This window comes from Schizosaccharomyces osmophilus, chromosome 2 (genome assembly GCF_027921745.1).
Source record: "Schizosaccharomyces osmophilus chromosome 2, complete sequence".
In the NCBI taxonomy this organism is placed as follows: Eukaryota; Fungi; Ascomycota; class Schizosaccharomycetes; order Schizosaccharomycetales; family Schizosaccharomycetaceae; genus Schizosaccharomyces; species Schizosaccharomyces osmophilus.
The window spans coordinates 2,163,875-2,177,193 of NC_079239.1; the positions used below are offsets into that span (position 1 = coordinate 2,163,875).

Sequence of the window (13,319 nt, forward strand, 5' to 3'; positions counted from 1 at the left end):
ATCCTTGGTTTGACCTGGATGTGGTAGTGAATAAGTGAGGATGGCCTGGCAAATCGTACTTTCAGATCGGTGGGCTTTTTCGTACTGAATGAAATTAAGTAGGAAGAAAGATATCTTTTTGAGAAAGGCGTGAAGCAATGAATCAATTTTTTTTTTTTTTTTTTTTCAGACTGACAAAGTTCTTTTTTGCATAATTTCTCACTGAGTAGCAATTGGACTAAGCTTCATTCCAAGAAAAATTTACAAATACAAAATGGAATTTTTTTTAATGAAATATGAAGGATTAAAGGATAAGGAATGCTGTGTTTGAAGAGTTGATCTCTGAGGAGAAAAAAGGGTGTTCTTAAACACGAAACACGAATTCAGTCTCTCTTTTTATAAAATTGATTCTATTTCTTTTAAGTAGCTCTTTTCAAACTGTTTTGTTGCGCTCGTATCTCCGCCAGTTTAAGACTTTCCTACTTCCTCAGCTGGTCTCTACATTCAACTTTTACCAACCCCAATGGATACGAAAACGAACCCTACGGGACAAGTGCAGGTTCGCTTTACGACAAGGAATCCAGAATTAACTGTTGGTGATACACCAATTCTGATTCCGACTTCTTTGAAGCGTTATGGATTGTCACAAATTGTCAACCATCTTTTAAAACCAGGTATGGAGTTTCCCTTGACAAGCTATGTTTTCATGAGCATTGAAGCGAGGAAATCATGTTGTTTATGAGTTTTTTTTTTACGTATGAAGGCGTACACAAGTAAGGGACTATCGCTTTTGTCGATTAAAAGTTTCGAAGAATTGCAGTGTTTTCTGACAACCTCTAATTGGTACTTTTTCTCTTTTTTCTTATTTTAGCTAAGATTCCTTCTTCTTTTTCTTCATCTTTACGCAGAATTCATAATGATGAAAGATAATCAAGAAAAAGCTTGTGTCGTTCTTTCAAAAAAACTCATTAGCATGCCGCTTTCTTCTTCGCGTCCATTCTTTATCTTGTCTTTTATTTTCCATAATTTTTCTCCTCACCTCACGTACTAACTTACTAGACAAATCTACTCCTTTTGAGTTCTTGATTCAAGGTAACCTTCTACGAACCTCTTTAGACGATTACATTGTTCAAAATGGACTCTCCACTGAGTCCACTTTGGATCTTGAATACATAGAATCAACTCTTCCTCCTCAATATCTTGCTTCTTTTCCTCACGATGATTGGATTTCCAGCGTTCAGCTCTCTGCCAACTATATCTTGACCTCTTCTTACGATGGTATAGCTCGCATTTGGGACAAAAGCGGTCAAGTTAAGTTACAGACTCCTGGTTTAGGCTCATCTTTAAAAAATACTGCCTGGAAAAATCCAGAGACAAGCTTTTTAACATCATCTCTTGACCAGAAGATTCATTTTTGGGAAATTGAAGATGATCTTTCCAAGATTGGGAACGGGAAATCTACAGCAAATTTTAGTACAACCTTTACTGGCCATAAGGGTCTCGTAGAACGTATTCGTGCTCTACCTGAAACCAACATTTTTTTATCTGCTTCGGCTGATAAAACGGTTGGTATCTGGGACTTTGAAAGATCACCAGAAACTACAGTGGAGTCATCAAGTGCGACTTCCTCGAAACGTCGTCGTAAAAATGATGAACTTGTTCCTCGTAAAGGTGCTCGTGCTCCCCTGTTCTTATGTGAAGGGCACAGCGATAACGTAACAGATGTAATTTTTTCTCAGGATCCTTCTGCTGCTTATTCGGTTGGTCTTGATCATACTATCAAAACCTGGGATCTTATTACTGGCCAGACTGTCGCTTCAAGGATTACAAAGAACCCCCTTCTTTGTGTTGAAAAGTTAAACGATCTTCACCTTCTTGCCTGCGGCTCATCCGCTCGTTCTATCACACTCCATGACCCTCGTGTTACAAGTGATAAAATTACTTCTATGACTTTGTCAGGACATAAGAATTTAGTCTCAGATTTATGTGCCAGTCCCGAAAATCCTTATATGTTTGCATCCGTCTCACACGATAATTCATGCCGCGTTTGGGATGTACGTGCTACATCTGGCAGTATTTATACATTGCCAAGAACTGTCAAGGGAGGCTCCCAATGGGATAAACTTTTCTCCGTCGACTGGAACAAATCTATCGGTATTGTTTCTGGTGGTACCGACAAGCAGCTTCAAATAAATCAATCTTCATCCTTCGACAAAAGCCAGTAAAAGGGGCTTCGTATTTTAATTTAATAGGTTAAAACGGGACAATAAGGATTTTGAGAATACAAAAAAAATTTTGGGAATCGGTGAATTTCTATGTGTTTAAGGACTTCCTTTATTTAGTTACAAATAGATACAAGTTTTGAATCAATACAAAATTGAACTTTAAAACATATAATTAAACGAAACTAACAATAGCATTTAACAATAAATAGGTCATTACTTGTATCTAAAAAATGTCGGAAAAATGCCTTGAAGAATCGGATGTAAAACTTTCTTCAGGCTCATCTTCCTCCTGTACAAAATTTTGGTTATTATACATTAACGACGACGAGGTTGGAGCTATACGACGAGCAGCGCCAATAGTAAAGATGGCAGTAGCATTAACCCGTGTGTTATTGGAATCGCCACCGGAAAATTGAAAGCTTTTATGCAAACGATCTATAGGATGATGATAAGATGTAGGTCGAGTGCCAGATCCAGTTGACGGACGAGAAGACACAATCGATACTAACGAAGCTGAAGACGTCGAAGATAGATTCGAATATGATCGTGTCAGAGAGGACTTGGAAGAATTTACGGATGATAGCTGGGACAAGTTGCATCCGCGACAATTGGAAAGACGATTACTTATATTTGGAAGACTGGTAGATATTAGAGATCCTTCAGATACTGAAGCCGGTGATTGAAAATTCTCTGAAGTGTTTTTTTCAGAAGTAGGAGAAACAGATAGGCTCTGCTTTTCTTCTTCTTTCGGCTTGGATCTTCTATAATGAGGATCTGTGGAAGGACAAGACTGCTGAACAATGGGACTCTTTCGAGGAACCACTATCGCCTCCGTCGAGGAAACTGAGTTGAAAGGCCGTTTATAATCGCTTCCATTTTTGCTTGAAGTACTATCAAAGGAATTCTTTTTTCTAAGAATTTTACTGTTTTTTGAGCATTTCGAAGACGTTGAAACAGTATCAAAGCTTGGGGAAGCCGTCCGCGAGGTATGTTTAGACTTAGAATCAAGCAACCAACTTTTGAACGTAGAAAGCAAGTTCCCAGTGCTTTGTCCAGGGTAAGACCGAGAAGAATTATTGAATTTTGAATTATTAGAGGTTACAGACACCTCGGCGGTTTCTAATGAGGGGGAAGACGGCGGGATATGAAAGGAAGAAGACTTTCCCTTGGAATGTTGCAAATAAAACAAATGAATTTTCTTGTTCTCCTTTTTTGTTTCCTTTTCAAGTAGCAATAGCCACCACCCATATAAAAGATCACAACGTTTTTCAGAAATACTCAAGTTCAGTTGACCGATATCGACGCCGACCAATTCCAGCCTTCGACGAACTTTATCGTCTGCTTTAGTAGATATCGTAACATCTTTAATTGATGAGAAATGATATCTATTATCCCGAAAAAAAGGATGGGAGATGATTTGGTCGATGGAAGGTCGGAAACGATAATCTTTGCGTAACAAGCGAATAAGTAAGTCAGTTGCATTAGGGGATATCGTTTCTGGTATGAATGGCTGTTCATTTATAATTTTATGTTCGGTCAGACTGGTGTCGTCTTCATCAAATGGCAAACGACCGACCAACATTGCATACATGATAATACCAAGAGACCAAATATCGGCGCATTCGCCAATATATTTCTGACCGAGAACAATTTCAGGAGCACAGTAGGCTACAGTGCCGCAGCGTGTACTCATAAACGTTCGGCGTGAACAATCAGTGTCCCTTGAAAACCCAAAATCACCAATTTTAATATCGAAATTTTTGTCTAGAAAAATGTTTTCAAGTTTCAAGTCGCGATGAACACAGCCTTGCGTGTGTAAATATTTAATAGCGCAACACAATTGCCAAAACAGCTTGCAAGCCTTCTTTTCAGTCAACGCCTCTTGACGAGAGACAAATTCATACAATTCCCCATTGGGGCAATACTCCATTGCTAGGTAGATTCGATCTTCCGCACATATCACTTCATACAGGCGCGTGATGTTGGGATGCAACAACCGACGATGATGATGAATTTCTCGGGCTAAAATGACAGCCTCTCTACGAGAAGACGATTTCAGAACGACCTTTATCAACTAGTTAATTTCTTGTTTCTTGCAAGAGAATGTGCCTTCCACCCGGGAAACAACAAAACAAAACATCTAGCCTCTCATTTGGAATATCATTACAATTTCCTTGATCAAGCATGCTTTCACTTTTGGCATTATGCTACATACCTTTGTGTTTGTAAGGAGATGAACTGCAAGGTACACTTTTCCAAAACTCCCTAATCATACTTCTGTAAGTAATCTGGCCTCAAGAGCAAACAATTCAAGTAGAAATTTTTACCAACCCTCACCGACGACGCTTTCAACGCGATATGTTCCAATGATCGTAATTCGAGGATTGGTGATGCTCGCAATTAGATCATTATAAGAGGCCGATAACTGTTTAGAACTCATGTTAGACTATTTTCATCCTGCATAATTTAATCCTTACATTTGCCCTTTCATTCTTCTTCATATTAGATATTGGCTATCATAATATTGAAAGTTGACCTGCTCTATTATGTCGTTGTAGTAGCAGTATTATTTTTCTCGGAAAACTCACCGAAGAGATATCGAAAGGTCACCGAATATCGGTGAGTTCTCAATCTGAGGTTTACGTACTGTAAGGAAATACCAGGTTCTATTTACACATCAAAAGAAGTGTGAAATTATCATAAAAACCGAAGTTTTTAGACGTTACGATTGCATTGAATGAAATAAAAGGTGCTTTTTGAATAATAGTTTATGATATATATGAGTTTTTCTTTCGATTTCTAGGGCGTTGAGGTTTTGTTTCTTTTCGAGCACTTTTAAAGTATTCATTGCGTGCATTCTCCATAGACGTTGGATTTTTCATTTAATTAACGGAGTTTGTTTTATTTTATTGCTTTACTGAGCGTCCTTCTCAGCTTCAAATGAGTAATATGAATAGCATTCAAGAGGATCAATCTATTCCTCAAAATTTTATGTCAAAGGAGGGCAATACATACGGGCAGCGAGATTCCGGTTTTTTTCGAGGAACTGAAGACGCGATGCCAGCTCCTAAATTATATCCCAAACTAAGTGCGCGATCAGCCACTACTCAATATCAGTTCAAGGAATCGTTAAATAAGCGTGTAAATGACCGTCTACATTCTTTAGAAATGCATCGGCCATCTTATGACGCTCCTATGGCTTCATATTCTTCGGCGCCTTCCCATGGTAGTACACCCCGACAAATGCGCATGCACCCACCTCAAATTTTTCAGCACAAGACTCCCGAATTTAAGCATCGAAAACGAAATGCAGAGTCTGTTGTCACGCCAAAAGCTCCTGTTACTTCGGCAGGTGTCCCTACGAATAATGCACCTAATACTTCCACACAAGCACTCCGTCAGCCTGCTCCCGCTTCCTATGTACCCTCATCGACATCATCCTTTTCATTCCGTCCACCAAATACGAGCTCACAACCTCAAATCGATGATCAATCTGCCTCGCACGTAGCTTCGGTCAGTTCTCAAAAGAACAATCCTGCCGATTCCTCCATGCAGGTTGCACAACCCGTCTCTCGTTTTGCGCCAGCACCTCCATCGACAGAATTAAGCAATCCTTCGATTCCAAATTCCTCTGACTTACCTCCAGAAATAACCCTTAGTGCTTCACAGAAGCAGCAAGCAGCACTGGAGGCCGAAGTAGAAAGCTACAAGGCGAAGCTGAATGGCAGTCAGCATGAAATAAATTCTCTTCATACTTCTTTATCGTATCTTTCTGGCCAATTAATTGCGATGAATGAGCAATATCAACATCTGCAAAACGAATATGCTGTCGCTTCGTCTGCTAAGGGTACTAGTCAAAAGCTTATTGAAGCACAGGAAGAAGACAAGACATCCGTCTCTAGTGTTTCTTCTTCTTCTTCTTCTGCAAAAAGGCAAACGTACACTCAGGAAGATGTTGACAAGTTGCTTCAGGAACGAATGGAAAAAGTCGCTGAAGATCTTCATGCTCAGTATTCTGCTAAACATACCCAAAAAATTTCTGCTTTCAAAGTCAATTATGCGAAAAAGTATGATTTTACTATACAAGAGCTACAACAACAAGTTACCGTTGCCGCTGCTAATTCCAACGTTGGTGATCCCTCTTGGGAATTAGAAAGGAGAAATCTGCAGGAGGACAACGATACCCTTCGAAAACAATTGGAAAGAGCTATTCAAGAGCGCCAAGAAATGTCTGCCTTCTTGGAGAACTTTAGAGCTGACATGGCCTCTACTGATCGTAGTTTTATCCAAAAACAATCTGAACAAACGGATAACTTGAATGTCTTGAATTCTCAAATTGAAGCTTTGCAAGAGCAGCTTAGAATTGAACGAGATGAACGTCAAGCAGTTATTCGAATGAGCGAAGAGCTTGCTCAAGTTATAGAAACTCTTGGAACAAAGTAAATTTGAGATCATCCCGTTTTTCGTCTTTCAATCTTTTCACGTTTACTCTACTTCCTCTACAAGGTGCTTATAATTATCAAAATTTGGTGTTTTATTCACTTTCAAGAACTTCCTGTTTTATTTATCTCCTTGACACACCCTTCATTTCATATTTTCATCTTGTACGTTTTAACTTTTGGGATTCATAATTGATATATCTTCTATTGACTTTTTTATGCCTTTCCACTACCACTAATGACATATGTGACATGCCAAATACAAAAGTCTATATATTGTTCGACCAGGGTCTCATGATATCATTACTTCGATTAGTAAGCAAGCTATCTCTGCTGCTTCAGGTATAAAAGGGCTCTTTGGTCCTATCGAGTTGTACTTAGTCGGATTGATACGAAGTTTATATCTAAATTTCATTTTTACAAAGTCGTATTTCTTGAAATCAAATATTTGATTTGGTTTCACTTTGTCACTTGGTGTTTTCGTCTTTCTTTTTCTTCTTATAACTAATTTCTAAATATTTGGACTGACTTGACGTTTGAAAATATGCCAACTGTGAACGGATTTTCTGTCGGACCTGTTGGGTTTGGATTGATGGGATTCACTTGGAGAACCGAGCAGACTCCTGACGAACAAGCTTTTGAAACCATGGACTATGCCGTGGAACATGGAGCCACCTTTTGGAACGGCGGTGAATTCTACGGAATGAATCCACCTACAGCGAATTTGATGCTGCTGGCTCGCTATTTTGAAACGAGACCGGAAAATGCAAACAAGGTGTTTTTGTCAATTAAGGGTGGTATCGATAGCACGCTTACTCCACGCGGTGATAAGGAGAATATTGGCAAAAGTATCAAAAACGTATTGAAACATCTTCGCGGTACCAAAAAGCTCGATCTTTTTGAATGTGCTCGTGTTGACTCCAAAGTGCCTATTGAGGAGCAAATGAAAACTCTCAAAAAGTTTGTAGATGCAGGAGATATTGGTAGTGTTGGCTTAAGTGAAGCATCTGCCAACACCATTCGTCGTGCTCACGCTGTTCTGCCCTTAGCTGCTGTCGAAGCGGAATACTCCTTGTGGTCTCGTGAAGTTGAAGAAAACGGTGTTTTGTCCACTTGCAAGAGTTTGAACATTCCCCTTATTGCCTATAGTCCCGTTGCCCGCGGTTTACTCACCGGTACTGTAAAGAAAATAGAAGACTTGGAACGGTTTACAAAGTCTTTCCCCTTCCTTCACCACCTGGATCGTTTTCAGCCCGAAACATTCAAGAAGAACCTCACTTGCATTCATGCCCTTGAAGCGCAGGCAGAGTCTTACAACCTAACACTTCCTGAGATGGCTATAAGTTTTCTAATTGCCGTGGGTGAAGGCAAGGTTATTCCCATTCCAGGAGCCACCAATGTAGCCCGTCTTAAACAAAACCTGAAGGCAGCTCTTAAACCTTTATCACCAGTCCAAGTTAAGGAAATTTATGCTACGTTGGAGAAGTTTCCCATTGCGGGTTATCGCTATAATGAACAGATTGAACCTACACTTAATGTTTAAGAGTGTCTTGTCTAACATGGTTTTATATTATTAGGTGTATCATTACCGTTAAAATCAGTTTATAATGTTTTTTCATCTAATATAAGTTATGCATTTTGGATATCATTCATAAAGCAAATGCTACTACAACAACGTACATTTATCAGTGGCTTACGCGACCAAACCTTGTCCGTCATTCATTTTCCTTATGTATTCATTTGTATTGTCAGTTTCATTCAATCGTTGATACTGTTCGTTTGTACAGTCATGCTGGATATACTTTTTTCTTTAATGTGAATCAATTTGGTAGCAAGCAAATTGATTTAAGTCGTAGAATTTACCCTTTTAGATAATTCAGATTTGTCGATTTGTATATAGCAGACCTTCGCAGGCTTTGTCATATTATGCTCACTTCTGTTTACTAACCTCCAAAATAACAAACAGTCTTGATTAGTGCAAGGATCAAAGTTTTTATATAATCCTTACACTTAAAAGTATAAAAAAAATAGGTTTTGGGCCTTTTATATGCTGAATTGATTTGAAAATACCATTGTTAAGGATGGACTACAAGGAGCGGTATTCCCAATGCTTTTAGTCGGTGAAAATCTTCAGCTAACATTTTTACAGGCTGAAAAGATTTACTACCATATTAAATTCACCAAACCCCGTATCTCTCCCTGGCCTATGTGGATTATGTCTTCAAGGTATGCTAAACTTTGCTTAATGCCAAAACGACAATTTCCTAACATGGAATAGGGATTCCAGATGAGTATTCTATACGGTCGAAGGCGTGGATGCTGATGCTAGAATACCTGCCCACTGACAAGTCTCAGTGGAAAGAAGTCTTGCGTAGTCATCGAGAAACATATACGGTATGAGAGATTTATATGATTCCTTCCTTATATTTTCTGTCATTATTTTAATCAACATCGCATAGTCATTTGTTCAGGAACTCCTCATAGACCCATGGAAAAAACTCAGTTTACAAGAAGATGCTGAAACCGCTGAAGCTGAGGATCATGTAAGCTACTCAATTACACGTTCCATGAACTTTTTCTGATAATTTATAGCCTTTAAGCACAAATAAAGACTCAAGATGGAAACAGTATTTTGAAGATAACCAAACATTGGAACAAATTGACAAAGACATTCGAAGAACTTTACCAGATCTTTCCTTTTTTCAAGGAAAATCAGATGATGCTATGAGTTTTTCTGTTTCCTCTGCTGCAGAAGTTCAAGTCGAAAACTCTGGAAGCACCTCATCTTTTACTCAGACCGGATCCTCAATCCAGGACATTTCTTTTCAGAATAAAGAAGAATATATCCAATTTTTAGAGGATTCGCATTACTCTTTACAAGCAAGGATTTATCAACTGGACAGTGAGTCTCCTACTTCCTCAAGTATTTTGTCCAACAAACCAAGAAAAAGCATAGAAAAAGCATCTCAAGAAAATGACGAGGATGAATTAGGTATTCATCGTGAAGCTACAGAACGAATTTTATTTATTTACGCTAAATTAAACCCTGGCATTGGGTATGTTCAAGGCATGAATGAACTGCTCGCTCCTTTATATTATGTCTTAGCAACAGACCCTTCTTATGAAAATCGATTCTATTGCGAGTGTGACTCATTTTTTTTATTTACAGAGATGATGGTTCAAGTTCGCGATCTTTACGAAAAAACTTTGGACCATGACTCTGGTCATGGCATTTACTTCCTGATGTCAAAATTCACAGACCGCTTACGGCAATACGATTTTGAATTATGGGAATGTATGGTATGTTGGTTTTACTTAGAATAAAAGGAAGAGGTGTTATTAAAAGTGTGAAGGCTAACAAAATTACTATACAGAAAAAGAAGGAAATCAATCCCGCTTACTACTCTTTTCGCTGGTATACTTGTCTTTTCACTCAAGAATTCCCTTTGCCGGATGTAATACGTCTGTGGGACTCAATTATTGCTGATCAAACACGAGCACGTTTATTAGGCAAAAATGAAGATGGCTTCAATGGCGCATTCGATTTTGCTATAGATTTTTGTTGTGCTATTCTAATTGAGTTACGAGAATATCTTCTAAAGTATAGCTTCGCAGATTCTATAAAGCTACTTCAATCTCAATTTTCTGCGGACATGTCGACGTTGTTGAATGTGACTTTTGAATTGGAGTCATTAAGGAAAAACAAAAGTGTAGGAAGTGATATGTCTTATGTCCCCGGAAAATCTTTTATTACAAACGACTTGACTAACTCAGTGAAAAATCGAATGCTTGCAACCTACAATAGTGTCAAAAACACCAGTTCTCAAAACGTGAAACAGCCTAGTAAAGATTCAGAAGAACCCGCAAGCGACTCTAGATCTTTCTTCCCCAGTTTTCGAAGTTCTTTGGATGAAACACCTCCAAATCCCTATTTTAAGGTAAGATATAATGATCCAAACATATCAGTTCTGGCTGCTAACAAAATTTTAGATAAATAAGAACGTTCGAACTATATTTGCTACACCGAAAACACCAGAACATCAAGATTCGGAGGGAGGATGGTCAACTTTAAAAACAAAGGGTAATAACCTATTTAACAAAGTAGGAAATATTGTCGGAGATGCTGTCCGCTACGTAACGGAAGAAGAAGAATTTAGTGAAGAAGAGGATTTTACTGATACCAGTCGCAAGATTGGTGAGTCACGCAGACGAAAAACCGTATCTCGAAAAAATGTAATTTAATTCATCGATAGTACGACTTAAACTTTGTTTAACTAAATGGACGAAAAAGTTTGGTCGGTGAGGGCATTTTGATGGGGGATGAAGACCGAGAAGATTTTAGTTTAGTCGGGGAGGTATTAATGGGGGTCAGTGCTCGTTCCATTTCTATAGGAGGTGTCACGGAACGTTCAAGGTTTCCGAATATTTGTCTAAACTCTTGTATCAGATCTACAACTAATGAAATGGGATGCGTATCCTCAATTGAAATTTGGTTCACATTTTTGGGAGGTCTTAATATACCTAAAAGCATTAGATCCAAGTTCGTCGGATATAACTTACATGGCGAAATTATTTTGGCAATTCTGTACAAATCATCTCTAGAAAATTGAGCAGAATCAGCGAAGAAATGGAAGTGAGATATAATGTCTTCAAGTAGCCTCAATTGAGTACTATGGAGGTGCAGTAAGCATTGGCGAATAGAATAAACCCGATGCTCTATATCTTTATCTTCAGTATAAGTTAAATAAAGGGCATTGAAATAGTCATAGAAGCTGGAACGAATAAGAGAATCTGACATTTCCAGTAAACAAAGTTTTAATGAGAAAGCGATAATATGCAAAGGATACTTTTCCAATACTGGAACGAGATCGACGATTGCGCTCAGCAATATTAACTTCAATTCATAGGCTTTCTTTAAAGGGACCTCTTTTGTCCAAATTGTGTATAGAGCTAAACTGTTAGTAATGAAATTATAATGAAATTCTATACCATCAAAGTCTTTTATATAAGAGTATCCTACAGTTGGTTAGTAAATGTAAGCAAGAGTCATTTCTCTTACCATCTATTAAATAGGTCAAAACTTCTGGCACTATTCTGGATATCTGTGTATCAATAGAAGAATTTGATTTACCAGGGGATTCATATGCTGAAAGTTAGAATCTAAAGAATAAAGATTGACTTTACCATTTTGTAAGAACAAATCTGCATTCGAGATAGACGTAAAGTAACCAGTGTAATAACGTTTGACTTGATTAGAAAGATCTTGTAGTTTATCTAGAGAACGTGTCGTTTTATTTTGATTCGAGACAACGTTTTCCAAACCAGATATGAATCCGGAAAAACATTGAGAATTGTCTGTGAAAATGGTTTCGACCGCCGAGAGTCTGTCAAGTTCGCACTTTTCAAGTGCCTTATAATATGTAAACTGGACAGTTAGCTTAATAAAATTAATATCAAGAGGCACGTACCAAATATTGCTCTAGCTCGATTCTTGATTGTTCCAAATTACTAAACGCCAGATTATATTTATCAAAAACACTCGGAATAGAATGTTGTTTTTGTTCATTTGGCGTAGTGAAATAGGAAGAGCTATCGAGAGAGTCTACCTGAACCGCGTTTATGAGGTTAAAAGCTTTTTGTGTCAAGTGAACATTCGAACTTGATGCGTTTGTTGGTTGGTCCAGTCCTTCTCGTACATTAACAATATCAAGAGCAGCTAGATCGTCAGTGATTTGTTCCAGCTTTGGCTTGTCTAAACCTGGAAGAGTATATGACAATGCTTTTTGAAAGTTTGTTCCATGCGTCGCATGTTCGGCGGGATTGTTATTGCTTACTTTGTTGATCGATTCTTTCAAACTTGATAAAAGCTTAGAAAACTCATCATTAGAATAACTTTTGCCAGCTAAAATGTAAGGTATGTCAGATTCGATCCTTGTATTGCTGCTTCTTGTTGATGTACTGATAGAGCTCAAAGAGCTTGATTTTCTGTGCCCGCGCTGTTTTGGGTTTACCATGGAAGATTTCAACCTTTGCACATGTACTAAGCGTGAATTGTAGTTATCGACTTTGACTTGAATAGTCGCAAGTAACGAGCCAACTCGCTTTGTATACGTCTTGTTCCATTTTTCGAAAGGACTAATCACTAAAGCTTCTAATTGCTCACTCCACTTTTTCTGCAAGCTTGCTTCCTACATAGGATGTGTTAATTATTTACAAGGACCATCAATAACATACGCAAAAGTAATCTTCTCTTAATTCGTTAATAGCTGCAGTAGTCAAGAGGATGTTTGTCTCATGACTAAAAGGATATTGTTTATCGTGTTTAGCACATGCTTTGGCCAAAATATCGGAGCATGCGATCAGTGCCTTCGACTTTGTTTGCAATAAAAAAAGTACTAGGAAACAGTTAATATGAATTTATTTTCTAGAATCCGTACGGCTTTTATTTTGCTCAATGCCTTGGTTGATTAACTCCTGAGCACTTTTGACACCGGTAATATAATCTCTAGTCCAAAACGAGTTGGAAAACCCATCCCACATAGTAATCATTAGATTTCAGAAATATCCCCAAAAATAAAAGTGAAAAGGAAGCCTCGTTGTTATTTTCTAGACTTTCTTCGATGAAGAAACGATTGACTATATGAACACAGTTAGGATTTCTGACACGAATGATTTT

The 13,319-nt window shown here is 38.1% G+C and overlaps 6 protein-coding genes across 6 annotated transcripts; 4 read left to right on the forward strand and 2 right to left on the reverse strand.

The window, feature by feature from the left end:
- Positions 1-502: 502 nt before the first annotated feature.
- ytm1 (ribosome biogenesis WD repeat WDR12/Ytm1 protein) lies at positions 503-2,204 on the forward strand (the record flags this gene model as incomplete). The annotated part of the gene is made up of 2 exons (XM_056182268.1): positions 503-653; positions 1,039-2,204. The coding sequence occupies 2 exons, from the start codon at positions 503-505 to the stop codon at positions 2,202-2,204; spliced, it is 1,317 nt and encodes a 438-aa protein (XP_056037772.1).
- Positions 2,205-2,427: 223 nt separating this feature from the next.
- ppk16 (serine/threonine protein kinase Ppk16) lies at positions 2,428-4,705 on the reverse strand (the record flags this gene model as incomplete). Its single annotated transcript, XM_056182269.1, has 4 exons — positions 2,428-4,269; positions 4,420-4,469; positions 4,536-4,629; positions 4,682-4,705. 4 exons carry the CDS (start codon positions 4,703-4,705, stop codon positions 2,428-2,430), a joined length of 2,010 nt encoding a protein of 669 aa, XP_056037771.1.
- Positions 4,706-5,144: 439 nt separating this feature from the next.
- Positions 5,145-6,647, forward strand: alp7 (TACC protein Alp7; the record flags this gene model as incomplete). The annotated part of the gene is made up of 1 exon (XM_056182270.1): positions 5,145-6,647. The coding sequence occupies one exon, from the start codon at positions 5,145-5,147 to the stop codon at positions 6,645-6,647; it is 1,503 nt and encodes a 500-aa protein (XP_056037453.1).
- A 540-nt stretch (positions 6,648-7,187) lies between these two features.
- akr7 (pyridoxal reductase) lies at positions 7,188-8,186 on the forward strand (the record flags this gene model as incomplete). The annotated part of the gene is made up of 1 exon (XM_056182271.1): positions 7,188-8,186. One exon carries the CDS (start codon positions 7,188-7,190, stop codon positions 8,184-8,186), a length of 999 nt encoding a protein of 332 aa, XP_056037382.1.
- Positions 8,187-8,724: 538 nt separating this feature from the next.
- On the forward strand, positions 8,725-10,885 carry tbc13 (Rab GAP Tbc13; the record flags this gene model as incomplete). The annotated part of the gene is made up of 7 exons (XM_056182272.1): positions 8,725-8,741; positions 8,793-8,869; positions 8,922-9,037; positions 9,103-9,186; positions 9,236-9,943; positions 10,018-10,581; positions 10,634-10,885. 7 exons carry the CDS (start codon positions 8,725-8,727, stop codon positions 10,883-10,885), a joined length of 1,818 nt encoding a protein of 605 aa, XP_056037454.1.
- Positions 10,886-10,913: 28 nt separating this feature from the next.
- Positions 10,914-13,192, reverse strand: rga9 (RhoGAP Rga9; the record flags this gene model as incomplete). Its single annotated transcript, XM_056182273.1, has 6 exons — positions 10,914-11,659; positions 11,703-11,789; positions 11,828-12,068; positions 12,112-12,831; positions 12,878-13,038; positions 13,081-13,192. 6 exons carry the CDS (start codon positions 13,190-13,192, stop codon positions 10,914-10,916), a joined length of 2,067 nt encoding a protein of 688 aa, XP_056037455.1.
- Between the last annotated feature and the right edge of the window lie 127 nt (positions 13,193-13,319).